The sequence below is a fragment of the Schistocerca serialis genome, chromosome 2 (assembly GCF_023864345.2).
Source record: "Schistocerca serialis cubense isolate TAMUIC-IGC-003099 chromosome 2, iqSchSeri2.2, whole genome shotgun sequence".
In the NCBI taxonomy this organism is placed as follows: Eukaryota; Metazoa; Arthropoda; class Insecta; order Orthoptera; family Acrididae; genus Schistocerca; species Schistocerca serialis.
This window is the reverse complement of record NC_064639.1, coordinates 84983064-84995702: the sequence shown is the minus strand read 5'-3', so window position 1 is coordinate 84995702 and position 12639 is coordinate 84983064. Positions and strand designations below refer to the sequence as shown.

Below are 12639 nucleotides of genomic sequence, written 5' to 3'. Positions count from 1 at the left end.
GAGGAGATTCTCCGTGGTTTCCGGCAGCTATGTGAATTAGTAAAGATGGCCAACCTGACTTGCTACATAAAGGCAGAGCTCACCATTTGCAGCAGACTGGCTGCATTACTTTGCTACAGAGGCCATTGGCTGGTCTGAATCAGAGGCTCAGACAGTTCTGCAACCATATCAGCTGCAAACTCCTTAAATTGCATTAGGTGGAGAGCCATCAGGATCTGCTTAATAAATTAGGGGTCCACTACACACAGGAGGCAGCTATATGGGTTGCAGGTGCTGTGCAGAGTGGACTGGATGGTTTTTTAGGTTTGAGCATCTCGAGAAAATACAAACAGGTGTAACAGTCTAACACAGGATAATGGTAGACCTAGGTAGTTGCAAATTATTGTAGTGGTATTGAGAAAGAAACAGGTCTCCAACTGCTTATCAAAGGGAATTGAAGCAGAAATTATTATAGGTATTGGAAGCTGGCTAAAGCCAGAGATAAATTCAGCTGAAGATTTTTCCAATGACCCCACAGTGTTGAGAAGTATAAACTGAAGCAGATAGTTGCTGTAAGCCGGTCGACGCAGGGGTTATACCTGATAACCAGATCGATTAATTGAGTCCCTTTACTGACACTCAAGACAAATGATATTGTGCTAAAATGTTCAAGGAAAATTTGAGTCTTGTTCAAAATAGGTACCAGACTCAAACAATTATAGTTAGTGGTAATCTACTCTCAATATGTCGGTGAAAATACTTGTTTGAAGACAGCGGTAAGCATAAAACATCATACAAAATTATACTAATAATACTTTATTATTTATTTCATTGTTAGATTAGGATGGATCGAAAACATTTTTTTGTGATAACAGTAACCATTATGAATACCATCTTAAGTTGCACAGGAAGAACATTTATTTATTGATGACCAGATTTGGACTGTTTGTCCACTATCAAATCAGCCACAGATGTAAACCGTGTATTGCGCTAGTCATATGAGTGGAAAATTGCCCACGAAATCAACTCTTCTTGCTCTGACAGTTAGCAATGAGCACACATTATCTACTATCACATTTATTGATTTCATGGCCAATTTTCTACTAGTATGACTGGTGTAATGCTAGACTTAGATTTATGACTGATTTGATGATGGACAAACAGTCCAAAACTGGCAATAAGTAAATATATGTTCTTCCTGTGCAACTTATGAATAAAACTGTGACAGCAAAAGAGAGGCCTAAAATGAAAAAATGGCATTCATTATCCCACATTAAGGTTGTCTTTAGCACAAACAGGGGTGCACAATGCTGCCACCAAAATATTTGATCCCTTAGTTATGGATGTAAAACATCTGGCAATGAGCAAAGTTAAATTTGAAAACAAACTGAAATAGTCTCTCCTTAACAACTACTTCTATTCTATAGAAAAAATTGTATTTTTGTAACGTGTAAAAAGCGATGGGTATGAATTACCAATTCCCATCTGTGTTGGGTAGCTATGTTTGTGTAATGATAGTTTTGCTTTCTGATTATTCTTTTTTCCCACAAAGATAGAAGTTTATAATGATATTGGGTAACAGGAAATACATTTAAATTATTTTAAAATCCATCCTTAACACTTTCGCGTATGCAAGGGCTGAGAGTGCTGCGTGCCCAGCCAGCTGACTGGATCGAGCTTACCATGCACCTGGCCAGTGGGCAGCCGGCACAGCTCACAACTGCTGTAGGCTATGGTCACTCTAGTCTGTTCACATGTTTCAATACATGTAGAGTCATTCTTCAATGATAGTTTTCATAGCTGCAGTTTCTGATAACCATGAAAGACTTATTCAAAACTGATCCAAGCTTTCTGTTATAAGTTTAACTAAGTCTGAGTAAAGGTAATTTTAGAAAAATGATAAGAATTTTTCTTTATTTGAGATTGGAAAATCGTGTTGCTTGAGATCTGTCTGTGCCTTTAACCATTAAAATCTCATTACCATCAGACAAAAACCTTTCAAGACATACAATTTTAAAGTGAGCAGTTCCTAGTGAAGGCACCCAAAACCCAGATCATTTTCTGTTCTGCTTGGCAATGAGTGTTGCTGTCAAACTGCACATATTTTGCTGCACTGTTCACCGTTTGCAACATCTGATACATCAGTTCAGTAGGATAATTCATGCCCTTTCAGATTGTGTACAAGTATGTTTGTATCATGTGTACTTCATAGTTTAGGAAATCAAATTACATGTACTTGGCTGTACACACCATTTTCTGTTCCATGCAGCAGTGAGTGTTGCTGAGAAATTGTTCATGCTTTTGCTGTGCTGTTCATTTTTTGCATCTAATATATCATTGCCGTTTCAGCTTTAATGTGTTTGTTTCATGAGTACTGTGTAGATTACGAAATCAAATTTAATTTGTTTGGCAGTGTGTGGTTTTCTGTTCTGGTTGACATCTGCTGTGCTTTTCACTTTTGTAACGTCTGAGATGTCAATTCACTAGAATAACTGATGCGTTGCAGATTATATATGTTTGCATTTTTGTTGTGTGTCAGTTAGGAAATCAAATTGCATCTATTAGATCAACTCATAAGCATAAAGGGCCAAGGAGCAGGTGAAAGCTGTATTGCTTTCCAACATTACAAAGGAAAGCTGATAAATACACCTTGGCAGGAATGTTTAAAAAAAAAGAAAAACATTGACAACAGCGAGTTGCCAATCCATTGTGCACGTGTACCTGCTCCCACACTCAGATGTACACAAATGCCCTTAGCCGGCAGGCCTCCCTACCTGTTGGGTGTAAAAGAATGTCCATATCGGTTTCATTATTTTATTTGCCAGGCATACATATACTCCCATAGTCATCTAGGTATATGAACTGCAGGGCGTACATGTGTGCCCGTGGCAACAAAAGGTTTAATTTCTATACAATTTGGCAGAATGTGGACATAATGTATGCAAATGCATTTATCTGTATAGTGTACCAAAAAGCTTGTAATGTCTTATTTATTTTTCAGAAATATCACCCCCTACAGAACAAGTCACACAAGATCAGAAGTTTACACTCAGAAACTTGGAAAGTTTCTGCAACTACAGTATAGAAGTAAGAGCATACACAGCCAAAGGTGATGGTGTGTCCAGCCAACCGATCTTCTGTAGAACACAGGAGGATGGTACGCCACATGTTAGTTCATATCAGCTAATGTATTATGCCACTTCACCAGCAGCTAACAGGTTCACTTCCACAAAATCTATGAAACTAGTTAGGCACATTTATATGTCTGTTTACACAATTCACAAACCCTTCTGGCTTATCCTAGAATATTTGTCTTCTATTCTCTTTTACACTGCTTTCTTATTTGTCTCCTCTCCTTCTGCACCCAAACTGTCAGCATGCCAATGATCATCAGTTCACTACCTGTTAGTAGAAGCGGCCAACAAATTCAACATGTTAGCTATTACTATCATTGTCTATGTGCCTACTTGCACCTCAGTGTGTCTTCCCACAAGCTAAACTCCATCTGAACAAACCGTAAAAGGCCCAGTGGAACAGACCAACCACTGTGTCATGCTCAGTCTATTGACATTATTAGATGTGGATATGGAGGGGGCACGTGGTGAGCACACCACTCTCCCAGTCATTGTCAGTTTTTGTGACCAGAGCCGCTACTCCTCAATTGGCTTCACAAGCATGGAGTGCACCCTACTTGCTGACAGCACTCAGTGGACAGGAATTATCACCCATCTGAGTGCTAGCCAACCCTGATAGTGCTTAGCTTAGGCAGTGTGATGGTAACTGGTGTTATCAATGTGGCAAGGTCACTGGCCATTTCCTCTCATAGCACCTACATTACCACATGGCTATCCTGGGGCATGGTCACCAATCCCAGTTGAAGGTTGCCCATCTAATGGCTTCTGGAGCAACAAAATTTTGTTTTCAGTATTTCTTATAGTTACTGACCAAATTTAAAATGCTGTCGTATTCCACTCATTAACGTTTTCACTGTTACAGATGTACTATTTGTATTCCATGCTGATGCAGCTTTTGTTGTGGCTGCACTGCTTGCCAAATGCTGGTGCCTGTGCTGAGAGATGGTGTTTTGGCAACCATGAATTTTTCAAGAACTTGATTTTTGCACGTCTTACAATAAAGATCTGAATTTCTTTTTGTTATCCATTATACTTACTGCCCTGGATCAAATTAAGTAAAGAATTGCACAAAATATTAAAGAGTTTACAGAGGTAAATGCACATTGCATAAACTTTGTGTATGGTTGATTGTAGGACATACATTGCCTTGAGCAAAATACAGATAAAATACTGAAATTTTATTTACAGGGTGTATACACCCTGGGACAACTGGAAAATCCTGGAAAAATGTGGATTTTCTGCAGACAGGAGAAAACTGGGAAAAACTCAGGAACTTTTTAGAATTCTGGGAATTTTTCACTGTTTTAGTTTTGAGTTAAATTCTTGTAATTTTGACTGGTAAGAACTGATATTCTAACAAAGAATTTTACTGTAGCACACTGCTGCAGAATAATATGGCAGCAATAAAACACAAATGAAGAAAACGCCAGTATAAAACTGCAAAGAAAGTGTCCAATTTGCTACAACAAAACACAGTGCACACACAGCATCCACTGAAAGCAAAATGTGTCAAAGGCTTTAGAACAGTGCGGTGCCACAACTGTTTGAATTAGATTCATTTGAGCAGATGCCTGTTGGCTCATGCACAAGCGCGGAACTACCTGGAAAAATTTTATTGGTGCGCACAAGGTGTCAGATTTTTGCATGCGCAGAGCAGTCATAATTTTAGTGAGGAGTAGCCTCCATGTGACCTGCCGTTATGTTTTGTAAATTTGCTTTTCTGTCTTTGTTTACAGCTCTCATGTCAGATAAGAACAAAATGGATTTCCATGGCTGGGAGCTATCAAATAAATTGAAGTACATTCACATAATTATGGAAGACTAAAATATGTTATTAGTTCCAGTTTTCTTATTTTAATTATATTTCCATGTTATTGACACTGTAGCATTAATCACTTTACAGAACAATGAATTTATTTTTGTTGGTTTACCAAGGAACTTTGGTTTTTATTAATCTTTTCTACACAAGCAGGCAATTTATTTGAAAGAAAGCATTTCATTCACACTTTTACCTAGTTTCAATTATTCGCTCAATTTGAAGTGCACATTTTCATCTTCAGGCACATATGGCATTATGCCATAATAAAGAATGGAACTAAGATAATACAGTAATGGTACTCCAAGAAAACTGGCATCTTAAAAACCACAGTGAGAAGCCTTAGCAGAATTATACGTATCTGCCTTCTGTGGTACGTGTCTTTTTTTATCACAATTCATGTTTCGGCACTTGTCTGATTCCTCCTCTTCGCCTGATGTTATTTCTTAATTTGTGTTGTTTATGTCTTAAATTTACAGAATGCTATTCTTCAGTAAATTTTAGGCTGGAAGTACATCGTGTTTCATCCTTGTAATCCCCCACAAGGCTTTATGTTTATTCTGGAGTTCAGTATAAACTGACGGTTACACAGTTTCAAAAGTAAGCTCATTAATTCTTATATAGTTTGATAAAATCACAAAAAGCTTATTGTTCTTAGTTCTGGTGTGTACAAAGAACTGTTCCCCTTTATTTTTTCAAGAAATTTGTATTTCTTCATACTATCTTTCTGCAGTGCCGCATGGATGTAAACTTGATGGGAAATAACAGTATTGCTACAATGAATTTAAAAAAAAAAAAAAAAAAAAAAAAAAAAAAAAAAAAAAAAAAAAACTATTTTAAGTCATCACATAGCAAAATATTAGGGTACTCTGTGTTCTAGAGTGTAGTTTTGAAACAAATATTGTGTCAAGGACTGCTTTCTAATTTTGCATTCCTTACGTGCCCTAAGTACAGTAATTCCATATGTCCCCTCCGAACAATGTGCTGCAATGGTCATGTGATGGAATTCCAAACAGAAATTTGATGAAAGGTGTATGAGCAGAGCAAATACCGAGCATGGGCTTGCTACATCATCATAGCTGTGCATGCACAGTAATGCCTGTCTTCTGGCACTCTAGCAATTGTTCAAATGAACCTATTTCTAACAGATTGTGGAAAATATTGCAAATGGTGGTTTGCGAAGCATTACTTTCCAAGTAGATTTTGGTTTATGCAAGGTGAGTTATGTTAACAATGAGAATGTGCAATGAATTTCTTAAATCATCTTGAGGACCAGCCATTCAGAAGAATTTCGGGCCCAGAAGACCAGACATTTGCCATGATTCAAAATGTTGCTGACACATTTGTGTTTGATCTGACTTGAAGGGATACATGTGGATGTATGTGTGTGTGTGTGGGGGGGGGGGGGGGGAGGGAGGGGGGGGTTGCTATTGGCTGGGTACATCACAAGAAGTGTCCTATGCTTTGAATATCTGCTGTCATTTTCTGGTGAGATAACATGATGTGAGCTATGCTTGGCTGATGAAAGGGCATCACAATATCAAATTCAGTGCTTTGTAAACTAATATGCAATGTTTGGTGGAATTGATATTTATACTTTCGTAATACGAACATATGCATTGTATATGTTGTTGCACTTAAAAGGTCTTTCCAAAATGTGTTATTTTCTTGCTGCGTTTTGTTTCCTAAAGTGCCGAGAAGTTCTATGCCTATGTATAAAACCGTTTTTCTGACAGTTCCAAGGTAAAGTATATATACTGTCAGTTAACATGGATAAAGTGTATTTTCACCCAGAAAAATGTGTGTTTTCATATGGGAAAGTTTTATTTTCACCCGGGTATATGTGTATTTTTAACTGTGAATTTATTTCATTGTCCATGTATACACCCTGTATTTAAAATTGAGAGCAGAAGGTTATCTCATTTTGTTATTGAGTTTTGTATCTAAAGAACAGTTGTGTGTGACTTGCCCATTCTTGTCCTACATCTACATCTACATCTACATCCATACTCCGCAAGCCACCTGACGGTGTGCGGCGGAGGGTACCTTGAGTACCTCTATCGGTTCTCCCTTCTATTCCAGTCTCGTATTGTTCGTGGAAAGAAGGATTGTCGGTATGCCTCTGTGTGGGCTCTAATCTCTCTGATTTTATCCTCATGGTCTCTTAGCATGATATACGTAGGAGGGAGCAATATACTGCTTGACTCCTCGGTGAAGGTATGTTCTCGAAACTTCAACAAAAGCCTGTACCGAGCTACTGAGCGTCTCTCCTGCAGAGTCTTCCACTGGAGTTTATCTATCATCTCCGTAATGCTTTCGCGATTACTAAATGACCCTGTAACGAAGCGCGCTGCTCTCCATTGGATCTTCTCTATCTCTTCTATCAACCCTATCTGGTACGGATCTTGTGCATACTGAATCCTGTGATCATAACAATCATCACATCTCATAAACGATTCAAGGTACAAAAGAAAGTCATTTTTTTCTTTTTTTTTTTTTTTTTTTTTTTTTTTTTTTTCTTTTTTTTTTTTTTTTTTTTTGGAAATGATCACACCTAATGAGGCACATATGTTGTATGATAAATACTTGAAACTATTTTTGCAATGAGATATGGAAGTATCTCGTCTGCAGCAGTGAGGCTGATGGCCCACAGTGCATTCATATGTCCATAGCACTGTAGGAAAACCCAAGTGACACGTGTAGATGTCCAGAACATCTTAGAAATGTCGTAGAATGACGTGTATACATGCCCATAGCACAGAAGGGGTTAATAAGTATAATCTTTTGTTAAAGCAGAGTGTATACATCCCGGAACAACCAGGAAATCTTGGAAAAATGTAGGAATTTTTCATAATTCTGGCAATTTTTCATTGTTCTTCTTTACAGTTAAATTTTTATAATTTTGGCTGGTAAGAGCTGATACTCTAAGAAAGACTTTCACTTTAGATGTGGCTGCGGAATAATATGCAGCAATAAAACATAAATGAGAGAATAACACCAAAATAGAACTTTAGTTGCAAAAAAAAGTGTCAAAGACTTTTGGATGAAGACTAAAAAATACTTTGTAACAACAAACTGCTTTTAATCAGTGTAACTTGCAGTTCACAAGACTTTGTCCAAACATGGCATCATTTTGACTTCACATGCTGTATCAATGATGAAAAGAGCTGTCTATTAACTTTTGGAATTGTTTGATCCACAACATATGAGGCAAACATGACATTCAAAAAGATAAAATTCATCTCAAGGAGGGAGAACTGGAGATTATGATTTCTCTTTACTGCAGGGTATGTTAACTTCAAAGTTACACCATTTATAAACGTGTAAAGTTTTGCTTTCATTTTGACTGGGCTGTGGATAAGGGAGAGATTAAAGTGTTGACAAGAGATAACTCAGAAAGTTAATGGAACAGTTGTATTGACTACTTTTCCCAAAATGCCTCCATCAACCCTAAAAGTGAGGTGACCTAAGGCCAATCAGTGTTGAAACCAATAACATATACTATATATTAAACAGTGGTCATTAAGGTATGGCAGCAAAATAAGCTTGTTTTAAGAGAATGAAAACTAGTTTCAAAAGTTGGTCTGCAATTGAAAGGGTGAATAGCCATTCTAGCAGACGAATTACAGCTGCAACACATTTATCTCATGTCCATTGAATAAATGCAGTTTCAAAAAATCAATACATTGATGAGCTCTCAAAAACACGTTGCTATTGGTAAAATTTGTTGTAATAAACTGATGAAATGTGTGATATTGATGGTTAAAGATATACTTGAATTGAAGACATTTGTTTGGAAATGAAGTGTCCTAAAAGAACTAGCTCATAAACTGTCTTTTATACACTTCACAACTAGCAGAGACAAAGTTACCTTTTAAATCTGTTGCAAATGTGTTAGTCTTTTCTAAGCTTTTTGTTCTAAATGATAGTTTGCTTTACTAGATGATCAATGTAAATAAGATCTAAATAAGATCATCCATACCCGACACCCAATGCTTCAAATTTTCATGAAACTTTTTCTGCTTGTTACTTTTTGCATGATGATACTCAATGCAAAATTTCTCCACATACTACGTGTAGTTTGAGGGGAAGAAATAGAACTTTTTTTACAAACATAAATGCCCCAACTGAAGTTTGTCATTTGGATTGCATTACTTCAGACAAAAATAATTATAACAATAATAATAACAGAAAGTATCTTATTTTCAACATATCACTGTCATATTTCCCCAGATGTTACGAAGGGGCTGTATCTTCATTTGAAAAAAAAAATTGATAACTATCCTTGAGATATGGGAATATAGAAAATCAACTTAAGCTGTTGTGGTCCAAACAATGATTTTTAAATACGTAAAACAATTTCTGACAGCTGATATAAGATTTATTTTTATTGAAACTCTGGTATTATTTAAAAAAGAAAAAAAGAAGCAGCACCCTGAGTTTTGATAGATATAGGATGCTCATTTAACATATATCACATCATTGCTCAGAAGATCATTCAAATTAGGTTATGTAAACTGATAACCTATAGTAAGGCTGCCTCATGAAAGTGCAGAGCCAAAAGATATAAAGTTAATTGAAACATTTTAGTTACATGGGTTAATCGTATTTAGGGTGTGAAATAAGCATCTTAAACAACAATTATTCTAGCCACACTAACATTAATTTAAAATGTGCGTGTTCAGTAGTGAAGATCCCTGAAACTGTCGGTGAAACTTCTTAAGAGCATCTCTGTTTTTAATCCATTGTGACAAATTATATTCTGTTAACTTAATTTCTTTTTTATTAAAGTAATACATTCTGCCTAATGCTGTTGATTTAGGTACACCAGCAGCACATAAAATGTTTTCCAAAAGCACAAAACAAGAGTCTTCCTTCTCAGGCCAAAAGAATGACACTGATGGTCCAGGTGAGAGGAGAAAAACTAGTTCAGTGTCTCCCTCTTCATCGCAGACATTTCCGATGAAGGTAAAGTGCCATCTGTCATCATATACAGCTGCTACAAAAGAATTTTGTTGAGGACAATTGCACGTCCATTGTGGAGCATTTTCATTGAATGAAAAAATCAAGGAAGGCATTTCAGAAGAAGTTATTATTCTAACCTCTAAAGAATCACAAGAAAGTGGTTTGTAATGGCGAAAATTCCTGGTACCAGGTATTGTGTAGGATGTTGAAAATCTCTTCTCAAGGTTCTTTAGTAGGAAATCTGCATTGACTTTCTCTAACAGGTGAAAAAAATATTTGCCAAAATTTGCTTTGCAGAAATCGTGAACACCAGATGCATTTGTTATTTGTGCATCATCTGCTAGTTGAAGATCAGCTCTTCTACGTTTCATAGTTTCTCCCAAACCATTGCATACAGATTTACTTTGGCTAGTAGCAAAGTAAAAGACTGCTCAACATCATTAGAAAAGTCGTTTTTGTGCTCACACAAGTTTTTAAAGCTTTTCCTATTCTTACGTTGAGCAGCACATCCATCATTGAAATAAAGTGCTTTCTTCACTTGTGGGTAATACTCTGCCAGCCACTTAACCATTTCTTTCTGGACATCATTTACAAATCTGACATCATGTTCCATATCATCAATTGTAAAGCAGTGGTTCAGTATTACCAATTTTTTTTTTTTTTCCTTCGTGTACCACATAAACATACACAGGATGGATGGTACAGCTGCTTCTTGTCCAGTGGTAACTCTGAATTTCATTCCGAATTACAAAAATTTTGTTTTCAGCAAAGCCCATTAACAGAATTGCTTTTTCCATGGTTAGATTTTCTTTCAATTTTTTCAGTGATTTGGACTAATACTGAGACAGAAATGAGTGTGGTTTAAGTGCCTGTAATTTTGTTACAAATAAGTCTATGTATTGGCCATTAGTTGCAGACTGCTTTACCAATTCTGCGCGATGATCTGTGTCTACCACTGGCTGAATTCAGTTTCATCATTAGCATCTTCATAAGCTAATTTCTGTTTTAATAATTCTGAAAGTGTCATCACTGGGACAATTATCACAGTTATTAAGCATGCAGTCGTAGTTTCCAGAGTCACATACAAGAAATTTTATAAGTTTTTGTGTGTTTCTTCAAAGTGTTCCATATCCAAAAGCAGTTTTACATTTTGGTGGGTATCACACACACACACACACACACACACACACACTGAATGAGTGCTGGCAGCAGCAGCTAAAATACACCACTTCGGTCTTAATGAACAAAATTTAGAAAGACCAATGGTAATGTTTGGATTCTGCCATTTAAAATACAAGTGCAGTTCTGTTAAGTTGCAAAGGATGAGTCTTGTTTGCATATACACATTCTTCTCAATGCTAACTTTATCTTTTACTCCTGGTAACATTCCAGTAGATTCATCATTTTGATAGAAACCAGTGACAGTCTGTACCACATCATCAGCAATAACTTCCCCTTTTTGGTTTAGGAATTGATAAAATACCCATTTTTGTTTTCAGTTTCCTTGTTCGTCTAACCACATATTCACTAACATGTAATTCTGATTTATCTTTTCTTTTGACCGAGAGCATGGACCGAAAGTTAAAATTTGAATTTTTTTGGGTACTCTTACACTAGCCACTTTTTCTTTCATTAACAATATCATAGCATAAAAATCTTTGGCTCTCTTAGCAATTTCATCAAATATTTCTTCTCTGTGGTCAGAATCTTCAGTACTGAAATCTGATGTCTGGCACACTTTTCTTTTCAAAACATGCTTCACTTTTTCTAGCTTCTTTTTGCCATATGAAGTCTTTTTGTAATTTGGAATGGAGCAATGTTTTAAGGGAGAGCACCTCAAACCATGTGAAGTTTTATTTGCAGCCTCAATACCTTGACTGTTTAGTACTGATTCGTGAACTGTCACGTCTGGGTCATTTGCGTCACTTTCATTTATATCACTAATGTCAGTTTTCTGTTCACAAATGTGCACAGGTTTTGGCCTTGTTTTACATAGATTCTTTTAGCACTTAATTTGTGTTTTTAAGGGGATTACAACAAGTTCTTTGATGACTTTCAAAAACTTTCAAATAATAGTATCTGTAATGTCCACATGCAGTAACACTTTCTTGGTCTTGTGGAAAGTTTATATTGGATCGCAGCACTTCTATTTTTTTGTAGAGCGTTTACTAAGGTGTAGGTTATCAAATGACAAAGAGACTAATAGTTTGATGCTAGTTATTCTCAACTGTGAATTTCAGCAATTGTTGCATTTTTTCATGCCTATAAAGGTTTTAGACAAAGTACTGCTATCTCAGAACACTTTTTTATGACTGTGAGCAGGTGACTGGCTGAACACATATGAAAGGAAAAAAAAAAATCCTCACAAAAAGTTAACTTGCCTGCCTAGAACGAGTTATACTTAAATATGGTGATTTGATACCGTTGCATGTGAGGCAGTGAGATGGTGAGTGGCTGAATTTTATTAAAAAGACACTTTTCCATCACATCAAAAATTATTTTGATTTCAGCTGTGTGTGTCAGTTAGCAGAAGCCCCATTAAAATTTTTATTTTACTAGAAAACTTACAATCTAGGGGATTATTTAAGAACAAAATCAGGTTCCCAGCAGGTTGTAAAAAGGTGATACAAGCACTTTTTCACATCCTCACAATTTTACTGAAGTCAAAAATTGACATATATTAATTTTTTTTTTTAAATTTTGTTTGTAACTTTAATGCTTTAATAACTGGATATCTGTTAACTG

The 12639-nt window shown here is 36.2% G+C and overlaps 1 protein-coding gene across 1 annotated transcript in view; it reads left to right on the top strand.

The window, feature by feature from the left end:
- LOC126455743 (Down syndrome cell adhesion molecule-like protein Dscam2) overlaps nt 1-12639 on the top strand; it is a 408979-nt gene that overhangs the window by 167737 nt on the left and 228603 nt on the right. Inside the window, exon 8 of the mRNA XM_050091511.1 lies at nt 2981-3136. Coding sequence (XP_049947468.1) covers nt 2981-3136 — 156 coding nt within the window. The remainder of the gene's footprint in view (nt 1-2980; nt 3137-12639) is intronic.